This window comes from Rhodnius prolixus, unplaced genomic scaffold (assembly GCF_049639745.1).
Source record: "Rhodnius prolixus isolate KJV_2025 unplaced genomic scaffold, Rpr scaffold_21, whole genome shotgun sequence".
Lineage (NCBI taxonomy): Eukaryota > Metazoa > Arthropoda > Insecta > Hemiptera > Reduviidae > Rhodnius > Rhodnius prolixus.
The window spans coordinates 720644-742773 of record NW_027411606.1 but is presented as its reverse complement, the minus strand read 5'-3'; the positions used below and the strand labels follow the sequence as shown (position 1 = coordinate 742773).

At 31.2% G+C, this 22130-nt stretch overlaps 2 protein-coding genes and 1 long non-coding RNA gene across 5 annotated transcripts in view; 1 reads left to right on the top strand and 2 right to left on the bottom strand.

The window, feature by feature from the left end:
* LOC141455063 (uncharacterized) overlaps positions 1 to 5888 on the top strand; it is a 74527-nt gene extending 68639 nt beyond the window's left edge. For both annotated transcript variants that reach the window (XR_012459126.1, XR_012459125.1), the window contains one exon: positions 2566 to 5888. This is a non-coding gene — a long non-coding RNA (uncharacterized lncRNA). The remainder of the gene's footprint in view (positions 1 to 2565) is intronic.
* On the bottom strand, positions 5889 to 11592 carry LOC141455054 (sodium-coupled monocarboxylate transporter 1-like). The gene is made up of 12 exons (XM_074129878.1): positions 11437 to 11592; positions 11266 to 11331; positions 9994 to 10045; positions 9849 to 9916; positions 9627 to 9781; positions 8940 to 9080; positions 8699 to 8807; positions 7856 to 7965; positions 7575 to 7758; positions 7407 to 7493; positions 7157 to 7308; positions 5889 to 6135 (listed from the first exon to the last, which is right to left on the bottom strand). The coding sequence occupies exons 1-12, from the start codon at positions 11566 to 11568 to the stop codon at positions 5889 to 5891; spliced, it is 1503 nt and encodes a 500-aa protein (XP_073985979.1). The 5' UTR covers positions 11569 to 11592.
* Positions 11593 to 14511: 2919 nt separating this feature from the next.
* Positions 14512 to 20513, bottom strand: LOC141455053 (sodium-coupled monocarboxylate transporter 2-like). Of its 2 annotated transcripts, XM_074129876.1 has the most exons (14): positions 20390 to 20513; positions 20102 to 20283; positions 19462 to 19621; positions 19246 to 19311; positions 19030 to 19081; positions 18889 to 18956; positions 18661 to 18815; positions 17326 to 17466; positions 17012 to 17120; positions 15863 to 15972; positions 15428 to 15611; positions 15260 to 15346; positions 14959 to 15110; positions 14512 to 14880 (listed from the first exon to the last, which is right to left on the bottom strand). In XM_074129876.1, exons 2-14 carry the CDS (start codon positions 20281 to 20283, stop codon positions 14640 to 14642), a joined length of 1707 nt encoding a protein of 568 aa, XP_073985977.1. In that variant the 5' UTR covers positions 20390 to 20513; the 3' UTR covers positions 14512 to 14639. The 2 variants fall into 2 exon arrangements, with proteins under 2 accessions (XP_073985977.1, XP_073985978.1); XM_074129877.1 differs by lacking the exons at positions 19030 to 19081; positions 19462 to 19621; positions 20102 to 20283; positions 20390 to 20513 and having other exon boundaries at positions 19246 to 19317.
* Positions 20514 to 22130: the final 1617 nt, after the last annotated feature.

Below are 22130 nucleotides of genomic sequence, written 5' to 3'. Positions count from 1 at the left end.
CGGCTAAGAAAAAAGTCTCTAAAACTAGACTCGATCGAATAATTCTTAATATAATCAATATAATGATACCTCTATGTTTTATAGAAGAATATTTATAATTTACCTCAGAGAAGCAGAGAGAATTCCTGCAAGAAATAACCCACTTATTCCTGGAAGATATCTTCCTACATTTAGTACATGATACGTTAATAGTTCATCTGCATCTTTCAGTTCCTGAGCAAATGATTTTATCAGTTATGATTTTAATATTAGGTTTTATAGTTTCTTTGCATTACTAATAATTTCTAAATCAATTAGGTAAAAACAATTCTGCCTTTTCTTTTCATTAAGCGCTCTTAACATTACTACTTTTTATGGGTAAAAAGGACATCTACGTTAGAGGGAATTCACATCCTAATTAAAGGACTAATTATGTAATTTCAATTTAGAACAGCCTAAAGTTCAATTATGCTACCCAAAGATATTCTGAAAGACAGAAGCTGGGCAAATATTGAAAAGTGCCAGTTCTTTCAAAAGATGGACTACTCTCCTGAAGAGATTTCACTTTTTCAAAGCAGATTAGTCTTGTAGAAAGGATTAAAAGGGGAAGATCTAAGCCTGTACGAGCTAAGAGCACCAACGTTAGAATCCGAGTCTTATTATCAGAGGTGTGCTTCTGCAACTCTTTTTTCTGACTTATTAGAGTGAATGAAAAATTTAAATTTGCTCCAAAATGTTGAGAAGAAGGAAAAGAAATGGAAACTTTGCCATAAACCTTCAATGGAAAAGAAGTGCCGTCCAATTTACAGTTTAATGCCGAACATGCCTTCCCGCAGAGTCATCTTCGCAGTGTTAGGAAGTATACTTGCCCAATAGTTCTCTGGAAAGAGAGGATCATGGTTCTAACTATCTAATGGAAGCTCCCAGCCAGGAAAATATTCGGCAGAATCAATTCTAACGCGCCACGGTAGCCGAGCGGGTTAAGAGGCGAAACCTGCAAAGCTAATATGCATTGTGGTACTGGGTTCCCTGTCTAGGACTTGGATTTTATTTAATGGTTAAATGAGAAATAGTAAAGTACGTTTGCTAGTCGCCTCCGTCCACTTTCACCTAGTAAATGGTAGTTGGACGTTAAGCCCCGCCTGAAAAAATAGGCGATTACTTACTTTACTTTATTCGGCAGAATCCGAATGGAGATGATTCTAATTGATGATCTTAATCTCGAGTTTATGACTGCTAAGTTTATTGTATTGGAATTTGCCACTTGTGCTACCCATTTTAATGAAGTCATTAGATGTCCAAAACTATTCTACGTCTATATAGTGCTATAAAAAAAAAAGTAAGTCCTAACGAGTTCCATATGGCTTTTTTCACTAGACGTCTAATTCATCTGATTGTTATAATGTTTCCAATAAATATTAATGACCTTGCTAAGTACTGGATCACAGTCATAGTAAGTTGCATAAATCACTAAACCTATGAGGACAGAAAACGCACTAAGTAGAAAATGTACTGCAGCGCTAATGATAATTATTCTGTAAAAAAAAAACATATCACTTGAAATATAAGTTTAATACTTCCGTTAATTGTCTCCTGTCGTGAGATTATTTAATGAAAAATAATTATTTCGTTTAATAGGACTTACTTTTTTACTTGTTGAAAAGTAGGTATTAAGCAGCGCTGAATTACCCCAGCATTCGTACAGATAATTTGCAGTGACAACGTCACGCCAGTAATCCATAACGACCATGATGAGCATCTTGCAAAAGGACTTGGATCATAACTAAAAAGCATGTTTAAAGATTAAAATAATTTCCAGTTTGAAAACTAATTTAATTATTTCTTTATTAATAAAATAATTTGGTCCATTTTATTCAGTTAAATTAACTTAAATACTTAAGTATGTGAAGTCTCCCTCCTTCTCTGGCAATATCCAGGATTTTGTTTATTCCTCCAACATTTTGAATACTAATAACTAATATTGTTATCATTGAGCCATACATAAACAAAGCCTGAATGAAGTCCGACCATACTACACCACGTAATCCTCCCTGATAAAAATTAAAATAAATGGAAAAAATGTCAGAAATATTTATCAAATAAATGAATAATATTGAAAATTACCAGAAATGTGTACAACGTACATAGCCAGCATAATATTGTTGATAGTATATAAAAATGAACTGGTATTACTGGGGATGAAAGAATTTATTATTTATTTTCCAAAATATGCTCATTTATTTATTTTAACCGTTTTAGTTTACCTTTTGCCACTGCAGTGCAGGATGAATACATGATAATTAGGGAATAGATTATCTGTACATAAAAAATATATTAAATTTGTTAAAGCTGATTTATAAGAATCAAGATTCTTTGTTAAATCAAAATGCTTGCTAGAATCTTGATTTGGTAATTATTAGCAACTATTACTCGAATAAATATTCTCTCCACAATACAAGATTCGTTTTCAACATTTCACTTTATTCAAAATAGCTTCTTTTTGTTTAATAATTTATATTTTGTTGTAATTATTGTTAACCGGGTGTTCTGAACGTAAATCTAAAATAGATATATTGCGTATTCCAGGTAAGACCACTCTTCTTGCAGTACCCGCTCACCCAGGTTCTTCAGGGAAATGCAAGGAAAAGTGGAAAGCTGGCACACAGAAATAATCGCCCTCTAATCGCAAAACACCTCTTCTAATGCCTTCTCAAGCTTTAGTGAAGAAGACTCTCCCAAAGGAACTGGGAGGAAATATCCAACTCCTTGTACATGAAGAGCAGGTCTTTGAGATTGTTACTTGATCAGCAAAAGTTAAAAAAATATAAAAGAATTTGTCAAAGAGAAATCAGGGCATGAAGCGGCAGTGTCACTCGATGGTGATAAAACAGTTTAAGTTGGCCTGCGCAACTTGTCGACTTTTGCGCACCTTGTTGTTCTAATATGTGAATCACCTCAGTGTACCAGTAAACCCTTTCATGCCTGTACAAAGGACTGATTGTTAGTTCAAACATTTTTATTGCAACCATTATTATGTGGCAGAAGAATTGGCTACGCAGCAACTCTCTTTGTTTATTTAATTAATGAAACAGTTTTAAATTTAAATAACCAGATCACCGACTACATAGAAAAATAAATGTACGTATATTGAACGCTCGTATATTGAAAATTTGTCACTTACTTGAGAAATTGTATAAACGCCAGATCCCAACAAACGTACGGCTTTATTAAATCGTTTTTCTAGATACTGAAATGCAATTGAAAATCATTCAAGAATTATAAGATGTCTTAAAGATAAAAATAATTAAAAAAGGTTTTGAAAATTATTATTTTAAGTTAAACATTTACTACATAAAATATAAACTGGGTACCAATGACCTCAGATGTTGAGACGCCTTAAAAAAAAGTAAATAATTACACAAACTAGTTGTCTGGGTACACTTTACTCCAAATGTTTGGGAGTTATTTGAAAAATACAGGTTTAAAAAAAAGAAGTTACTAACCTCAAAGTAAGAACTGTACTTTAATTCGTAAAACACTGGAATGTAAAAGAAGTACAATGAAGCAAAACCAAAAATTATTCCAATCGGTAGGAAAAACATTTGTAGTCCGTAATAGTAAGTTTCTCTAGTCAAAGAAACAATCGCCATGCTTGAAAATGTGCTGTAATTAATAATTAAGTTGGTGAAAAAATGTCTATACTATATTATCACACACATTTGTGTTTGTTCGCATTTCTCTAATTTGTAGCAATAGAAGAAAACTATTATATTTCAATTCATTATTTTGGCTTAAATATATATTGGACTTGAGATCATTATTGGGTTTTAGAAACAAGCTAACTTCTTCCAACAGTCTCTTGTCTATTCTCATGCGAAATATCAGATTTTGGATATTTTTAGATAACACGCTTCTTATTTATTCTTTTGTCTCTGTGTTTTATTGTCTGTCCAGCTACGGCAAAAAGTTATTGGACTGCGAGGAGCCGAATGGCTTAGTTGTTTGCAAGTTTCGAGAGCAATTCAGTTACTATTTCAGAAACATTTCTCTATCAAATTTTTGATTTGTTAAAAGGGAACTTTGACTAGTTAAAAAAACAAAAGAACGAAACAAGTAGAAAGCTTCGAGAACAATAATAAATAGTCAAAATTTCTGATACATATAAATTCATTTTACCTAGCCATATTTGATAGAATTAAAGGCAATGCAGGTATATTTCTGCCAGCAAATATATATTCTTCGATAGTATTAGATTTCTCCTTAATGCCATGATAAAGTCCAAAACCTGATGATAACACTAACATAAACACAAATATGATGTAGTCTATCCAGGTCAATTGATCCATTTTCTTATATATTTTTTTACAAGATTTTTCTTTACTAAATTGGAAAAACTAAAAAGTTATTGTGTAAAAATTTAAGCAAATTGAGTATTTCCTTTCATTAAAAGATACGAGTTTCACTGACCGAATTAATTGCTTGTACTTACAGACAAGAAAATTAGATTCTTTAAATAGAAAAACTACCTTTACACCTCAAGGTAAATGAGGTGGAAACTAAGTGAATAGAAAAACTAAGTTTTTTGTAATTCAGAGTGTTTAGATACCGACGTATGTATATTATGATTATTTTTTAGATTGGTTCTCAAATAAATAGGTCAAAATTTAAACTTGTAATACAAATATTTCAGATAGTGCTTAATTTATGAACTTTTGGTATCTTGAGACAAATTAATGTGGTGGTATTTTTTTTTAAAAAAAAAAAAGCTCGTAAATAGTAAAGGTTTCATAATTTGATTTAATTCTGACCTGAATACATGGTTTGTACTTTATTTTGACAATAACAAACATCGATTACCTTGAAATCTATTGCAATTGAGGACTAATTCTAAATTCCTTTAAATAGTGCTACTTAGCGATGATCACTCATTAAGTAGATTATGTCTAAAGGCTTATTCTTTTACTAGTGATAATATTTTCGTTGGATTTTATAACATTTATCATGATGCTCATGTGCCTAGAAGTCAGTAATCTCGTGGAGAATTAGCGAACCATTTTCTCGAAATATGGAAATACTCGTATTTTTAAATGATACTTCTACATATGAGATCATTTTCAAAAAAGGGTTATAAAAAAAAAATCAAAACACTTTAAATTTTGCTTGATTGTAAATCCTTAGCTGGTTAGCAAAAGTAAAAATGTTGTATATATAAATATATTGAATCGTCAGAAAATCGTATAAAATGAATATTGCAAACTTTAATGAAATTCATGCAGTTACATATTGATTACTTATACACTTTGTACCAGGTTTAAATTTGGTCACATTCAGTAGTTTTTTAAAATGAGCCAGATTCCAACAGTCTTTTCGACAATATGTGCCAATACTCAACAGTATTGGACTAAGTCTTCACATTGCCTTGAATCAACTTCATAAGATTTGACAGCTAGCTCACCAGAGAAAATTTTGACTCTGGAATTGATTTCCTTTTTCTATATATCAGAAGGCCAAAAGACACTGTAACTAACTCTGTCTGAAAGATGTGGCCAATTTTTCTAGGTTTAACGGTTGCTTTTTCTTTTTTCTTGTGTGTTTTTCACCTACTCGTAAGTTTAATGTGATAACTTAATTATTATTTATAACATAACGAGATATCGTTGATAAAATTATTTTGTAAACATATTCTTAGAAACAATCATATTTAAAAAGTTATTCGGGAATGAAAAAATAGTTAATAAAAAAAGTAAAAAGAAGCAGTTATTCTCAAATCAAAAGCCCTTTTACAATTATCTGGATGCGTTTCTTGTTGAACTAAAGGAAAAGTGGAAAAAGGAAAGAAAATCTGGTTTTTGATGAAAGTTTTATTGATATGTAATAAAAAAGTATTCACAAACTAAGGATAAAAATATTTAAATGGAGTTCGTATTATTTGCACTTAATATGACTTTGTAATCGTGCTTCTCCTTTCGAAGTTGTGGTATTAAAAGATTTTCATCTATGTGTTTATTCTGTTTAGTGCATAATGTAAATAAGTAACCAACAGTAAAGCTAACAATAAGTCCAATTGCTGTAAATAAATTAAAAGATATTCTGTACAGGTAAGGAACGTTGTCATCAAATATCACAGGTGTATGAAGAGGCGATCCAAGCGTCAAACTGAAAAAAAAAAAAAAAAAAAATTAAGTTCAATTGAGATGGAATAATTAATATACGAGGTGTGTTCAAAAAATAAGGTGAATTTTCATTTTTCTCAAAAAATATTTATTTATTCATCGATTTTTATTTGGTCTCCTTCAAAGTAGTCCCCCTCAGATATAATACATATGTGCCAGCGTTTTTTCCAATCCTCGAAACAGTTCTGATATGCACTTTTTGGTATGTCCTTGAGCTCTCTCAGCGATTCGGTTTTTATCTCCTCAATCGTCGCAAAACGCCGTCCTTTCATGGGTCTCTTCAATCTTGGGAACAGGAAAAAGTCGCAGGGCGCCAAATCTGGTGAATACGGTGGCTGAGGCATGATAATGTCATTCAACAATTCCTGAGCGATGCTCATGCGACGGTTTTTTTTTTTTTATCAAAATTCAGCAATTTTGGAACGAACTTCGCTGCCACACGCTTCATGCCCAAAATTTCAGAAAATATTGCATGACATGTGCCAACCGATATGCCGACATCCTCAGCAACTTCTCTAATTGTGATTCGACGAGTCTTCATAACAATTTTCTTTACTTTCTTAACATTTTCATCGGTTGTTGATGTACTGGGGCGTCCAGGGCGAGCGTCGTCATTCGCATCTTCTCGACCTTCTGTGAAAAGCTTGTACCACTTGTAAACCTTTTTTTGACCCAGAGTACTCTCACCGTACGCCACTGTCAACATTTCAAGTGTTTTTGAGCACTTAATTCCATTTTTTACATAAAATTTGATGCAAATTCGTTGATCCATTTTTGTCGACAGAAGAAAATCGCCGAACTCGCAAAACACTTGCCTTATTTATGCCTCTCACAAACAAACTAAACATGCTATATAGCTACAACTTTGAAAAATATGTTCGAGACAAGTGTACCAACATAAAAAAAAAAAACATTCGTAATTCGAATGTACGTAGCCCGCGAAATTTGAAAATTCACCTTATTTATTGAACACACCTCGTATTTTGAGATAAAGTTGTAAATACTTTTCAAATGTATGGTTGAAGTTGCCGATGCAGCCTTCTATACTGGTAATTTTAGTTGTATATTTTACTTTACCAGCAGCTATTGACCACATGCTACCTAACGATATCCACAATGTTATTAGAATCCCTGAAAGAGCTCCGATAATTATCGCCTGAAATTCGTAACAATCATTCACATTATAAATTCTCAATGATGATATTGTAATAGACAACCTGTAATCAAAGAGAAAAATGAAGAAAATGTTATTACCTTTGTGTTAGCCTTACGAAGAAAGAAACCGAAAGAAATGATAAAGATCATTAAACCACCAGTTAGACTTAACATTGTTGTGGCCATCTGAAATAAATTGAAGCATTATTTTAGTTTTATTAATCAATTATTTCTGCAAATTAATAGCTAAAAAAATCTTTTATTTACTTGCAATAATCCAGCAGTTGGGTCCAAAACAAAAATTCCACCATTGATTATTACAGCAAGTAATGCAACTATTGATTTTATACTTAGATTAGTACGTGCATTATTTAAAGTAAATGGTGCAAACGTTTTTACAAAATCTTCAAAAATAATTCCAGACAAACTGTTCATTATAGTTGATATTGAGCTGTAAAATATAATTTTTAGAGCTGTAATAATTGTGACAAATAAATATATCTACATATGTAAGCTTTTATGATTAGGGAAGAATATTTATAAGTTACCTCAGAGAAGCAGAGAGAATTCCGGCTAGAAATAGTCCACTCAATCCTGACATTTTTCTTCCTACCTTCAGAACGTGGTACGTTACTAGTTCATCTGCATGCTTTAATTCCTGAGAGAATTATTGCATTAGTTTTGGCAATTAATTATAGAAGCATTATTATTATTATTATTAGTTTATTTGCAGTCGTGAAATCTTAGCTTGGAAACACATCAGAAATAGAATTACAGCAAAAAATTTAACATTCTTTAATAGTGCAGAAATCGTAGAATAATAATTAAAATTGCACCTAGAGAAAAGCCTGTAAACAAATTTTCGTGGAAAAAGATTTGAAATAAATGTTTTAGATTTCCAAGAGTGCAATGAAGTTACATAGGTAAAACAAAATCATGGTAGCATTTTGTAGAAAATTAAAAAAAAAAAATAGGAATTCCCCTTTATTAAGTGGATAAATAAAGTAAATATATATATAAACGTCCAAAGTAAAATATAAAGTTTGAGTTAGTTTTTGAGCTAACTGTTAACGTTTCCTTCGCTGCAAACGTGGACAAAAAGAAGCGACAAGATTGCGCTTGCTCATTAGAGGCATCATTACAGGCTTGCCTTCCTATCCCAGCCTTAATGTTAATGCTCTGTCGAAAGGTAAACTCTGCAAGTTTAGCGGACGGCATAGTGTCCATTCATGTACAAATTCCCTTGAAAGTCTCCAATGAGCCCAAAGGAGCTCCTTAAACAATCGTAATAATTTAATGAGGTTTAATTAGCTTTGACTTTATTTCTGAAGCTGATCATTGTTGTAAGGGATTGTTCTTGTAGTGTTAGGGCGCTGCAACGTGTCTATTACCTTGCTCATGACAGGATCGCACTTATAGTATGTTGTGTAAATCAGTAATCCCACAATGACGTACGATGAAAAAGATATAAAAAATGCTACGCCGCTGCAGATAATAACCCTGCCAACAATGAAAAATACAGACAATAACTGTTATTCTTTCAGTTTTTGTTTTATGTTTATGATAATAAGTATCCTCTTACATTGAGGATAGATTGTGCTAAAAAGAAAAAAGTAATCTTTTGTTACTCACATTTTTGCTTTCTTAAAAGTTGGCAATGATAAACATCGCTGTATAACACCGGCGTTTGTACAGACGATTTGTAATGAAAGTGTAAAACCAGCAATAAACAGTGTCCATGAAGAATACCTTGAAAAAATACTTGGATCAAAGCTGAAAAAAGTGATTATTTTTTTATTAAAACGAGTTTTTAAGGCCTACATCGACAAAAAACATTTCAAAACTTCTGATTACCTTGCTCTTGTACCACATAAGTAAATGATCTTATTGCTCATAAGTTAATAATTTTTGGAACATAGAAGCTCTTAGATAAAAATGAAATTTTAAAAATTCAAGATGACTTGAATAATTTTAGAACAATTTGTAGTAGACTAACTTAACAATGATGCTTCTTAGCAAATGACAAAGTTCAGGATATATGAACATTTGAGGAAGTCGAATTAGATCTTCACTTGGGTGCGATTTCTTCTTTTGTACGGCTGTCTTTACCTGTTTTTACTTTTTGGATTTCTAGAGTATTCTAACATCACTTTTAATAATCCTTAAATGTTTAATATATACATCTAACTTAGCTTGTAAAACATTTTCTATCTCTTGTAGTTTTATAAACTAAACTTTTTTTAGTCTAACATTATTTTAATCAGTAAATAATATCGTTTACAATATAACTGTTCTATAGAGACTCAGAATTATACTTACTTAAATATGTGAAGTCTCCCTCCTTCTCTGGCAATATCCAAGACTTTGTTTATTCCTCCAACATTTTGAATACTGATCACTAATATTGTTATCACCGAGACGTACATGAACAAAGCCTGAATGAAGTCGGACCATACTACACCTCGTATTCCTCCCTGAAAGAAATACATTTTGCAAAAAATGTATGTTAAAAGCAATAACAATATTAATATAAATACGTACCAAAAGTGTATAAATAAGGCACAGCCAGCATACTATTGATGTTAATAGATAAAAAGGAACTGGAATCACTAAACAATAAAAGAAAATAGTTAGTAGATGGGAAATAGTTTTTTTAAGTTTGTAGTTATATAATATAATTAAATACCTTTTGCCACAGCGGTGCAGGATGAGTACAGAATTAATAGAGCGTAGATAATCTAGGAAATAAAAATTATGGCGTACAATATAGTTGGAAGTTTGTTAGAAGTTAAATTTATTCTTTATTTTAGATTTAGGTGTGGAGAATGATACAGGTAGCCATAGTCCCGAAATTAGATATAACCATAAGTAATGGGAGTGCACGAATAATTTTACCTTTTGTAACGACAAAGTAGAATGAAAAAAACTTAATTTTTAGCTAATCAGAATAGCGATTAGGGTGTGACTAATTGTTTTACTGAAGAGATTCTCAGCTAAGAGCTCACAGATTTTTCTGGGTATCTAGACCCAAAGAGTTACAAGTAGAACTGTTACATTGCGGAGATTTGCCACAATTTTTCAAATTATATAAAATAACAAAATGTTGCAAGATGTTGGAGAGGATTCAGCACAATACAGTAGAAATTAGTATCTTCCCTGATAGTCAAGCAGTTCTAAAAGCAATGGATTAAGCTAGAAGAAAATCATCTTACTCAAGAATGGATAGTAAGACTATTTTGGCTTTTGGACTCTTAGGATTGAGAATAATGAAAGCTCTTGTAAACTATCTTTTGGAGGCTTTAGCACATCATTGAAAAAATCAATTTGATACATTTGGTGCCTCCACAGCTTAAAAGATCTTATTTGAATTTCTTTTTAAAGTTATTTGGATTCTGTAAAGTAGTAAAACTATTTTTATTTAAACAAAGTTTACTTTTAACTCATTTTTAACATACGTCAGCGAATCGTGGACCTGAAACCGCAAAAACATTACAGCCAATTGCAAGCAACAGATACTTTTTTAGAAAGGTAGAAAAACTAGACAGTATACAATAGTTATATCTTCCCTCGAAGTCAAAGAAGGAGGATGAGATAAAATTATAAAAAATCGTCAGGATCAGAAAAATGAGATTTATCCTTAATAAACACCAAAATTAAGTTAGTCTGGAAAAAGGGTAAATAAAATTTCTTCAAAAATATAAGTTATTAACAATAATGATTTTTGTTATTAATCCACATTCATAAGTTCTGCATGAATGATAAGTGGCCTGATATTATTGAAATTTAAAATATTTAAAATAAAAAGTTATTACGATTAAGAATCGCAATAAATAAGTTCCATCGGCCTTTATCACAGTCCTGTAGCAATACCAAAACACTAAAACAATCCCAGCCCTTGATTAGTTTATCTAATATTCTTAAATTAAAATATTCAATTATTTAAATAGAAATAAATTACCTGGGAAATAGAGTAAATACCAGAACCCACTAAACGTATACTTTTGTTGAATCGTTTTTCAAGGTACTAAAAAATATAAAATATTTATTTAAAATTGAAATAATTTTTAAAAATTCTTATATTTAAATGAATAAAATATTTTACATAAATTTTGGACTCAAGTTTACAAACCTCGAATTGAGAAGTGTACCTTAATTCATAAAATACTGGAATGTAAAAGAAATATAAAACAATAAAACCAATGGTTAGTCCAGTAGGAAAGAACAACAATTGAAGTCCATAATAATATGTTTCTCTGGACATAGCTACAATACTAATGCTTGAAACCGTACTGGAAAAAAAAAAAACAAGTTTTGGTAAAATGTATTATATTTTTCTTGAAATAAGGAATTATGAGAGATTTATAAATAAATGGTCCCATTTTAGGAACCATGAATTACTAGATTTTTATTTTTTGAAAATCAATCGTTCAAGTAAAGTCTGAAAACTGAAACGATTATTTATCTAAAACAAGATTCAGTTACAGCATTTTGTTGAAAATGCAGAAAAATTCCTGTAAATATAAGCGCCTACGACTGATGAAAATCAACCAAAACATGAAACAATTACGTAAATCAAGTAAACCCAAGCCCCAAGGGAAGGAATTAGCAGTTGTTGCGCTCTGGCATTGTATAAGGTTTTCTGGAATGAATCCAAGAGATATGGTTTTAAATTTACTCTTTCCATGAGTCTCTATTTTCATTGAAAGTCAAATGCTTCTGAAATGAGAGAACACTATCCAAAAGTCGAACCGATAATGGCTTCGTGCGCCAATGATCACAAATGTTGATATTATAGTTCCTATAAAAATACTCCTTTAGTAAATATAGTCATTTATCTCACAAGAGGTGAGAGTAATTTCGTGGTGAAGGAAAATACAAGGACTATAATATTTTTATGATTCTCAGGGAGTTCCTCTTGTATATTTAAAAAACATATTTTTTGTTTTAGAACCTAAGTAAAGTATTTAAAATATTGCAATAGTTTAAAGAATATTTAGGGCTGGAACAGCTAAAATCCCATTATGACTTTTGTGCAATAAATATTTTTGCAATCGACTAATTCGTGATATTTATTTACAGTTGGAGTTAGAAAAAGAAATTGTTTTTATGAACAATTTATTGGACTGGTGTTTAGAGCTCAAAGAAATCAGTATTACCTTGCCATGTTTGAAAAAATAACAGGTAAAGATGGTAAGTTTCTGCCTCCAAATAAATATTCCTCTACAGTATTAGATTTTTTCTTAATACCATGGTAAAGTCCAAAACCCGTTGACAAGATTAACATAAGTACAAATATTGTGTAATCTATCCAGGACATTTCCACTTCTTCTTTCATGTCTAAATAATTTGGCACAATTAAAGAGGCAAAATTGTCAAATAAAGTTTTACTTATTGCACAACTTTAATATTTAAAAAAATCACTTCCTTAAGAAGTTAAGTACTGTAAAACTGGTAATAGAGAAGTTAGGTTCTAGGATTCTATAGCTCTTGTGTCGCCCACCTTTTTGCCACTCCTGTAAATAATTGAAAAAACAAATTAATAATTTTTATAGTCAGCACTGACGCATTATTATTCGTACAAATAAGTTTGATAAAATAAATGATAAAAACAACTGACGTTGTATCTAAAACTTCTTGAGGTTAAAGTTTGATGTCTGAAGTTCTGGGTTTCCTTTTAGGAAGTGGTATAGCTATTCTAAATAAATAAATACCGTAAATAAATTACCTTAAAAGGACAAACTTCAAATAAATTTTCTGTATATTCAATGATAGATTTTATCATTATTTCGAATCTACTTCTTATTTATGTAGCTTAAATAATAAATATTTCAACATTTAAACTTGAGTTAAAAGTATTTTAGATAACACTTTAATTACGAGCAAAGATATGTTGTCCGTAACGGACCTTAAAAGTTATATAGCACTTTGCCAACTGGGCTAGGAAGGGACTTCTGCTCATAACCTAAGCAGTTACCCACTAAGTATAACTGAAAGGACTTCCCTAGTTTATTCATCAAATCATGGCACTACTTCTTAAGCAGGTTTCAAAATGCAATTTCTTTTGGTAGTATTTAAAATGGGAGACCCTCCGTCTCTTGGACTATCTTTCTCACTTAACTCAGTAGTTTGGACTTGATTTCTGCCTCTGTAAAAGTCGATTAGTACAGTGCCTTAGATAGGTGAATGTAGGAAATAATGTCTTACGCACACATTCATCTTCAGCTCCTTCTTCAATTGCAGAATCCTAGTTAAAGGGGAAGACATTTTCTAGAGGGTAAATTTGCGCCTTCTGCTGCAAGACGGCGTTTTTAATCTGCAGAATAACTGTTTTCTTACAACAAAATTTGAGTTTCGGTTCCGTTATGACAATTAAAAAAAAATCCCGAAGAATTTATAGTTAAACATTTTCCATCTAATAATTGTTCAATAAAGCTTATGATATTTATGACCTCAAGGCTAAGATGTATTAAATTTATTCCTTATTGAAGTTTCTAGATGACATATTGCGAGCTGATAAAAACTGCATCACAAGTTAGCATTGCACTGAAAATGCTCCTGGCATCCGTGACTTGAATAAAAGAATACGATTTACTTCCAACTTTGTAAAGTCTTGAGAAGAAACTGTTTAAGGCAAGCTCCTTCTTTGTAAGCTTCTTCTCCTCTTTACACAGAAACTTCTTTTAACATCCATTCATCAATTAATTTTTTTATGCGTAGAATATTAGAATTTAAAATCTTTTATTCTTCGCTTAAGACTTTAAATTTCCCTATTAGAATCATTTATTTCTATATTCCCTAAAATACAAATATTATTAGATTCATTTTTTCTTTCTTCTTTCTTCCAGAGAGGAATAATCCTTTTTAAGAAGTATTAAGTGAAGTACACAGCAGAGCGGTTAGAAGCGAGACCTGCGAAGCTAATATGTATTGTGGTACTGGGTTCGATTCCCAGTCTTAGGCCTTGGATTTTATTTAATGGTTAATAAAAGAAATTTACAGTAAAGTACGTTTGCTAGTCGCCATCGTCCACGACACCTAATTGGTAGTTGGACGTAAAGCCGGCCTTGAAAAAATAGGCAATTACTTTACTTACTGTTTACTTAAGTGAAGTACTGGGCTATTTTCGCAAAGTACTGATGCTCTGATATTCATTTTTTGTATTTAGTAATAACATAATATTTTTTTAATAAAAACTGACAGAATATACCTAAATATTTTTATTTTATTATGAAGCTTATCATTTATTAATTGAAAAATATAAAAAATGTGAAGAATTGTTTATAAAAAATTATATATTATAAATAAATGTGTAGGTTTGTGTGTAAAGAATATTTAAATATCATTTACTTTACATGTTACAGCATCATAATCATGCATCTTTTTTCGAATTTGTGGTATTAAAAGATTTTCATCAATATTTTTATTGTGTTTAGTACAAATCGTAATTAAATAACCGACAATGAAACTAACAACGACCCCAATTGGTGCGAACAGACTAAAAGATATTCTGAACAGATAAGGGACGTCTTCATCAAATGTCACTGATGTATGATGTGGAAATCCCTGTGTCAGACTGAAACATACATTATTTATTAATGAAGTATACACAAAGATAATTTCTACGATATTTGTAGTAAAGTTTTTACATTACTTTTCAAATGGATGAGATATGTTGTTGACACAACCTTCTATGCTCACTATTTTAGGTGTATATTTTATTTTACCAGCAGCTACTGACCACACGTTGCCTATTAATATACACAATGTTACTGAACTACCTACTAGTGCTCCTACAATCACTCCCTAAAATTAATGAGAATCAAATACACTTTAATGAACTGAAGTTAAATTGATAAAAAACTTGTTTTTCAATATGGAATAAGCTACGCAGCTTAAAAAGCAAAATGTAAAATTACATGTTTTTTATAATTACATGCAATTAATTTTATTACCTTTATGTTAGCATTTCGTACAAACAAACCAAAAGAAATAATAAATATAATTAATCCACCACCAATACTTGTTAATGTTGCGGCCGTCTGAAATAATAAATTACTGTATTGTTTTATTAAACTATAAAATTGATATAAATGAAATTTAAAGTAAAAAAGTTTGTTCACTTGAAATAATCCACCAGACGGATTCATGGCGAAAATTCCAGCATTAACTATTAAACCAAGTAGTACTACAATTGATTTCAGGCATAGATTGGTCCTTGCATTATTTAAAGTAAAGGGTGCAAATGTTTTTATAAAATCTTCAAAAATAATTCCGGATAAACTGTTCATCGTTGTAGATAATGAGCTGTAAAATTGCATAAGGTTAATTAACACAACAAAGTCAATAACTACGGTGTAATGTTTTATTTACTTATTTTCTTTTAAGGCACATCAACAATTAAGGAATTGGCACCCGGAGATCAGACAACTTTCGGTCTCCAGACAGTATTCTCTCGGTACAAGCAACAGTAGGCTGTAAGAAGCTCCTAGGAACTGAGCTAATCCCAACCATGTTTTATTTATAATTATGATATTTAACATTATTTACAAATACACCTCAAAGAAGCGGAGAGAATCCCTGCAAGAAATATCCCACTTAGTCCTGGCATTTGGCTTCCTATTTTCAGGACATGATGTGTAACTAATTGATCTGCATCAGTCAGTTCCTAAAAAAAAAAAATTAAGTTGTAAGTTTTTTCATTGAAGACATCATGATGTGTCTTTGATGTGATAAAATCTTTAATGTAGTGCGGTATTGGGATGCTTGCTTGCAAGGAAGATAGAGGGATACGAACATGTGTTTCCAGAGTTACCGGCATCTGCTAGGAATCATTTCTCAGAAAATCAATTTAACAAATGATAATTTTTATTATATACTAGCCACCATAAAATTATAGATGTAGTGAGGAATAGTGCATCACCAGAGCCATTGAAACCCAGAATTGAGAATATAAAACTGTGCTAATCTTTAAGCAATGGTAGCCAAACGGAGCATCTAGGAATAGAACGCCAAATTGGCGCTGGCATGGTAGCAATGAATTTGACATCATACAAAATCGCTGGCAGCATTACACCAAACTGCAACAATTCCTTTTAAATCTAAGATGTCAATCACTAAAGCTGAACGGCAGAAGAGGTAAGACGCTGATGTCAATATCTCTTACAAGGGCATGTTGACCTCATAAGTGATTCCGTTTTTGACATCGTGGTCAAAAGTTTGCGGTAAGGTTGGGCCACCTTACGTTTTACAGGCAAAATACTTTATTCGGAACCTCATCTGATTTTCATTTTTGAATGATGTCTCATGACCTCAGGTTGTGTTTTTTAGAGAAAGCTGAATCAGAAATCTGTGTGATCGCAATTCTTCCTCTCGCGAAATGGAAGAGTAAATAAAAGTAGTATAATTATACAAATTTTAATTTGTCTCATAGAAAGAAATTCAAATACTGCTGTTTAATGTCTTTTATTATTATTAAATTCAGATAATGAGCTTAAATTAATTTTAGACGTGATTTTAAAATTCCTTTTAATATCCCATGTAAGATAAAACAGTTCACATTGTGGCCCGCAAAATCATTAGAGGTTGGGTAGGTCAGATCGTAAAGTACACCAAATCCACAATACCAAACGCATCTAAATTTAATTGATATTAATAGTTTTTTTCTATAGCTCTTTAACTTGCGAGAATTCTTAAAATCAAAATACCTTGCTCGTAACTGGGTCGCAATTGTAATAGTTCGTGTATATGAGTAATCCAATTAAGACACAGGTTGCAAAAAGCGCAAAATGAGCAACGGCACTGCTGATAACTACTCTGTGAAAAAAATTGTTTATAAAAATGGAAAAACTAAGTGTATTTTTCAAAGTTTTGTTCTTAAATTAGTCCAAGCGAAGGAATTTCCTAGATCCTCACATTTTTTTTTGAATTGTTCATTATGTAATTGCAGAACAAAGTTCATTCAAAGGTTACATTCAAAGAAAAATATTGAATAGAAATAACTATAAAATCTGTTACTAACATTTTTACTTTTTTATAAGTGGATATTGCCAAACAGCGCTGAATAATGCCTGGATTAGTACAAATAATTTGTAATGACAAACACAAACCAGCTAGCCATAATGTCCACGAAGAATGCCTTGAAAAAGGATGTGGATCAAAGCTGTAAAACATTTTGTTATATTAATTATACTCCTAGCAAATATTAAGCGATTTTCATAGCATTGTATTGTGCCATAGAAAGGCCGTTCCAATAAAAGGGGTATAGTTTCGTGGCAAACATCTCAATATAAATAAGATTTTATTCATAGCTGTAGTTGTTAAAAGTTAGAACTTTATTTTCTCTTCAGGGATTCCAACCTAATTACAGGACTACCAAGATTTCTTTCCGAGAAAAGAAACTTTTTTATCCGAAAAAGGTTGACAAAAAACATAATGCAAAAAAGGTCAAAAAACTAACCGAAATCCGTTTAGAATTAAGCCTAATTATTTCTCATTTAAGGGTCCTAAGTAAAGCAAAAATCTTGGAAAATCTAAGGTAATTGGATAGTAAGATTATTAAAATAATATGAAATTTTTACTGAACCAGAGGTTCTTATGAGAAAAATGTCCTTCAATGCAAGATTTTCGTCAAGAATTCTGTCACTTTTGCATAAAGAGATAATCTTAGGATAACTATGGAGGCTACATCTTCAGTGGAATTAAAGTTGATTGTTGGCCACTTGTAATTAATTTGCGATGTTCTGAGAGACCCAGAAATTAATGCATAAAATTAGCAAAATTAAATACAGCCTCAATAATAATGTCAGTCATCATTTTCAGCCATAATCTACAAATTTAAGAGGATTGTATGAAAATGTCTCCTTATTCCATTAATAACCAAAGTTTTGAATAATGGCGAAGGTTGATTATTTCCTCTTCTACAACTGAATTCCTTGGCATCGTAGACATAAGAGATGTCATAGTTTATTGACTATATAGTGCTTCACTTCTTGTTGTGAGATTTAGACCAATATCATATCTTAGTCGCTTACTCTTGTGGCACCCTAACAAAAGATTAAATCTGAACTTTGGGTTATGCTGAGTACACACAGAAAGACCTGTTAAAATAAATAAATAATCGTGCTTAGAGACCGCATATGTCCTTTCGAAGTAAATTCGAATTGTAAATGTGCACTAACTTAGTAAAAACATATCAAATCAAAGAATAGAAGACACATACCTACTGTACAAAGCGATCATAGTTTGTTTCTAGAAATTTTAATACATCAAAATATGTTGACTAAGAAGTTGCTTTACAAATCAAAATTGCTCAATAAAACACTTGGTTATTTAAGTAAGGGCAGGTATACTTTACTTAAGAAATTGAAGCCTTCCTCCTTCTCTGGCAATATCCAGGACTTGGTTTATTCCACCAACGTTATTAATGCTAATCACTATTATCGTTATCGCTGAGCCATACATGAACAGAGCCTGAATGAAATCGGACCATACTACACCTCGTAATCCTCCCTGAAAAAGATAAATTGAAGGCAAAAAATAAATAAAAAAATAGAATATATATAAATATATTATAAGTAGTTACCAGAAATGTATAAATGGAACATATGCTGCACAGTACTGTTGCTAGTAGATAGAAAGGTACAGGAATCACTGAAAAGTAAAGAAAATTCTAATTTGAAAGTTACACTTAGTTATTACATTCTGATTTTATTCTGTTAGCTACCTTTAGTCACTGCAATGCAAGATGAGTACATTATTGTAACAGAGAGAATGATCTGAAAAAAATTCTTAATAATTCTAAAACAACTCATAGAATGTTTATTTTCTATAAAACATAATCCCAATTTTGCTAAAAGAAGACCTCCTTCCAATTTCTCAAAATTTTTACTGTAATAATAATAATATTAATAACAATAATAATAATAATTTAAAATTTTACCTGGCATATTATAAACACACCAGATCCTAGTAAACGAATAGCTCTATTGAATCGTTTTTCAAGATACTAAAAAGTAAAAAAAAAAGAGCACAGATCATTAAAACTTAATTATGAAACAAGTAAAAAGTTCATTTTCATAATAGACAACAGATTAAGATCTGTAAAATGAATCCAGCCGCACAAGTTGTAAAGAATAAATAGAAAAAGCTTACAAACCTCAAAATAAGAAGTGTATTTCAATTCATAAAATACTGGAACGTAAAAGAAATAAAAACACACAAAACCAAACAGTTGTCCAATTGAAAAAAAAATTATTTGGCCTCCATAATAATAGGTTTCTGTGGAGACTGCAACGATTGCTATGCTTGAAACTGAGCTGAAATTAAAGAATAAACATGGAAGTAGTAAAGTACTGAAGAGTTTCCCGGTCTTTTACTGATGAGAAAAATTATAGCGCGAGAGTTCAAAACGCAGGCTCCTTGAAACCCCCTAAAAATAATATTTTATTTTGGATATGTTTAAATAAAAATGGTTAATCTAAGTAAGTGAATAATATATATATACAGTAAGAACCATTTTCAAGGAAATTTCTGTAAACTCATCAATTAAAATTGCAGTTCATTAAAGGATTTCGTTCAAAGAAGGGAACAATTACTAAGTTTGGCATTTTCCTGTTTTTGAATTATTTATTTCACGCAAACCCATTGTCAAAAACATTTACTATTTACCTAGATCATATAATTTCCCAATTTCGATAATTTTACGAGAACACAATTTTTGTTTTTACTGGGAATATTTACTTCAGCAACAGCTAATAAATCAGAGAAATTATAATCCTAAAATATTTAGTTATTACCTAGCCATGTTGGACATAATTAGAGGTATCAAAGGTAGGTTCCTCCCGGCAAATAAGTATTCTTCTATTGAGCTAGTCCTGTTCTTCTTAATGCCATGGTAAAAACCAAAACCAGATGACAGCATTAGCATAGAAATCATTATTGTGTAGTCTATCCAGGTCATCTGGTTCATTGGTCCCATCTTTGAAAAATAGTAAAATTAGAAGCTTCGTGAGTGACACTGTCAGAAACTAATTCAATAAAAGTACTTCTTCAGGAATAAATGCATGATCAGTAAGAAATCTAACTTCTTATCTGTGTTTAGAATGCTGCCGTGGATAAATTCAAATGGATAAATGAGAAATTATTTCATTTTAAAAAGTGAAGCATGTTATCATTGTCGTAAACCTTTTTTTTTTTTTAATCACAATATAAATATTTCAAAATTTGAACGGGAGCTATAAATATTTCAGATAAAACTGTAATTACGAAACAGATAAGTAGAGCTATATCATATGCACACAAAAATTTGCCAAAAAAGAAAAAGATTTAATGTCTACCTTAAAACAAATCGCTCCACTGGCTCTTGGCACCCATTGCAAAACCTATTAAAAAAAATTAATAAAAGGAAGTTCACTTTTGTTGAGGATTCATCGGAATATTTAGTAGTAAAGCTTATTTTGTAGATTCATTACAAAGCATTAAGGTGAATTTCGTGGGTCCCCCTCAACTATATACTGATATTCATCTAGAAGTTGCCGAAGATTCCTCACAGCTAAAGCTCATCAAGCGACAAGTCGACCATATAAAAGCCTTCTTCAAATCACTAGTCAGTATCACCAGCTTTATTATCTTCAAACGAATATTACGTCCAATTATTTCAGGCTGGCTTTACATCCAACTACCAAGCAAATCTTGTGATTTACTAATAAATTCTTTTTACACTACTGAATAAATTCCAAGACCAAGACCGGCAATCGAACCCAGTTCCACAATACATTTCAGCATTTCGAGACGTTCCTCTCGCTACTCGGATACCTTCATGCCTTCTTTAAACTAATAAGAACTAGGAAAAATTGATTTATAAGAGGACGTCATTAATTTTGAACTGTTTCTTACCTATTTGCGATTTCCCTGAACTCTATTGCATTCAGCTAGAATTAAACACGCCAATTTGTTGAAAAATATCTTCCTTTTGTAAAAAACAGAACTTATTTAATTAGACAATCCACATAACACGTTACATATCATCAGCAGTTTTGAAGTTTGGAATTTTGAGTTCCTTAAAAGTTTTATAGCTTCTTTGCTAACTACTTAACTTAAAAAAAATATCCTAAATGCCAGATGGTTTTTTTTTGATCTGTCTCAAGGAGGGCTATGAAAGGACTTCTGCTCATAACCTAAGCAGCTACCCACTAAGTAAAACTGAAAGAACTTCGCTGGGCTATTTATCAAATCATGTCACTACTTTTTCAGCAGATATCAAATTGTAAATTCTTTTGGCAATTTTCAATCCGTCTCTTGGACTATCTCTCTCACTTAACTCAGTAGTTTGGACATGATTTCTGCCTCTCTGTAAAAGTCGGTTAGTACAGTGCCTTAGATAGGTGAATTTAAGAAATAATCCTATACTATATCCTATAATCCTATATAATAATCGCACACATTGTATTCATCTTCAGCTCCTTCTACAATTGAAGAATCCTGGTCAAAGGGGAAGACCTTTACTAGAGGGTAAATTTGCGCCTTCTGATGCTAGACGGCGATTTTAATCTGCAGAATAACTTTTCATGTAACAAAATTTGTGTTTTGGTTCATTTATGACAATTTAAAAAAAACTCCGGAAGAATTTATAGTTAAACATTTTCCATCTAATAATTGTTCAATAAAGCTTATGAGATTTATGTCCTTCTCAAGGTTGAGATATATTAATTTTTTTTCTTTATTGAAGTTTCTAGATGACATATTGCGAGCTGATAAAAACTGCATTGAAAGTTAGCATTGCATTGAGATTGCTCCTGGCATCCGTGACTTGAATTTAAGAATACG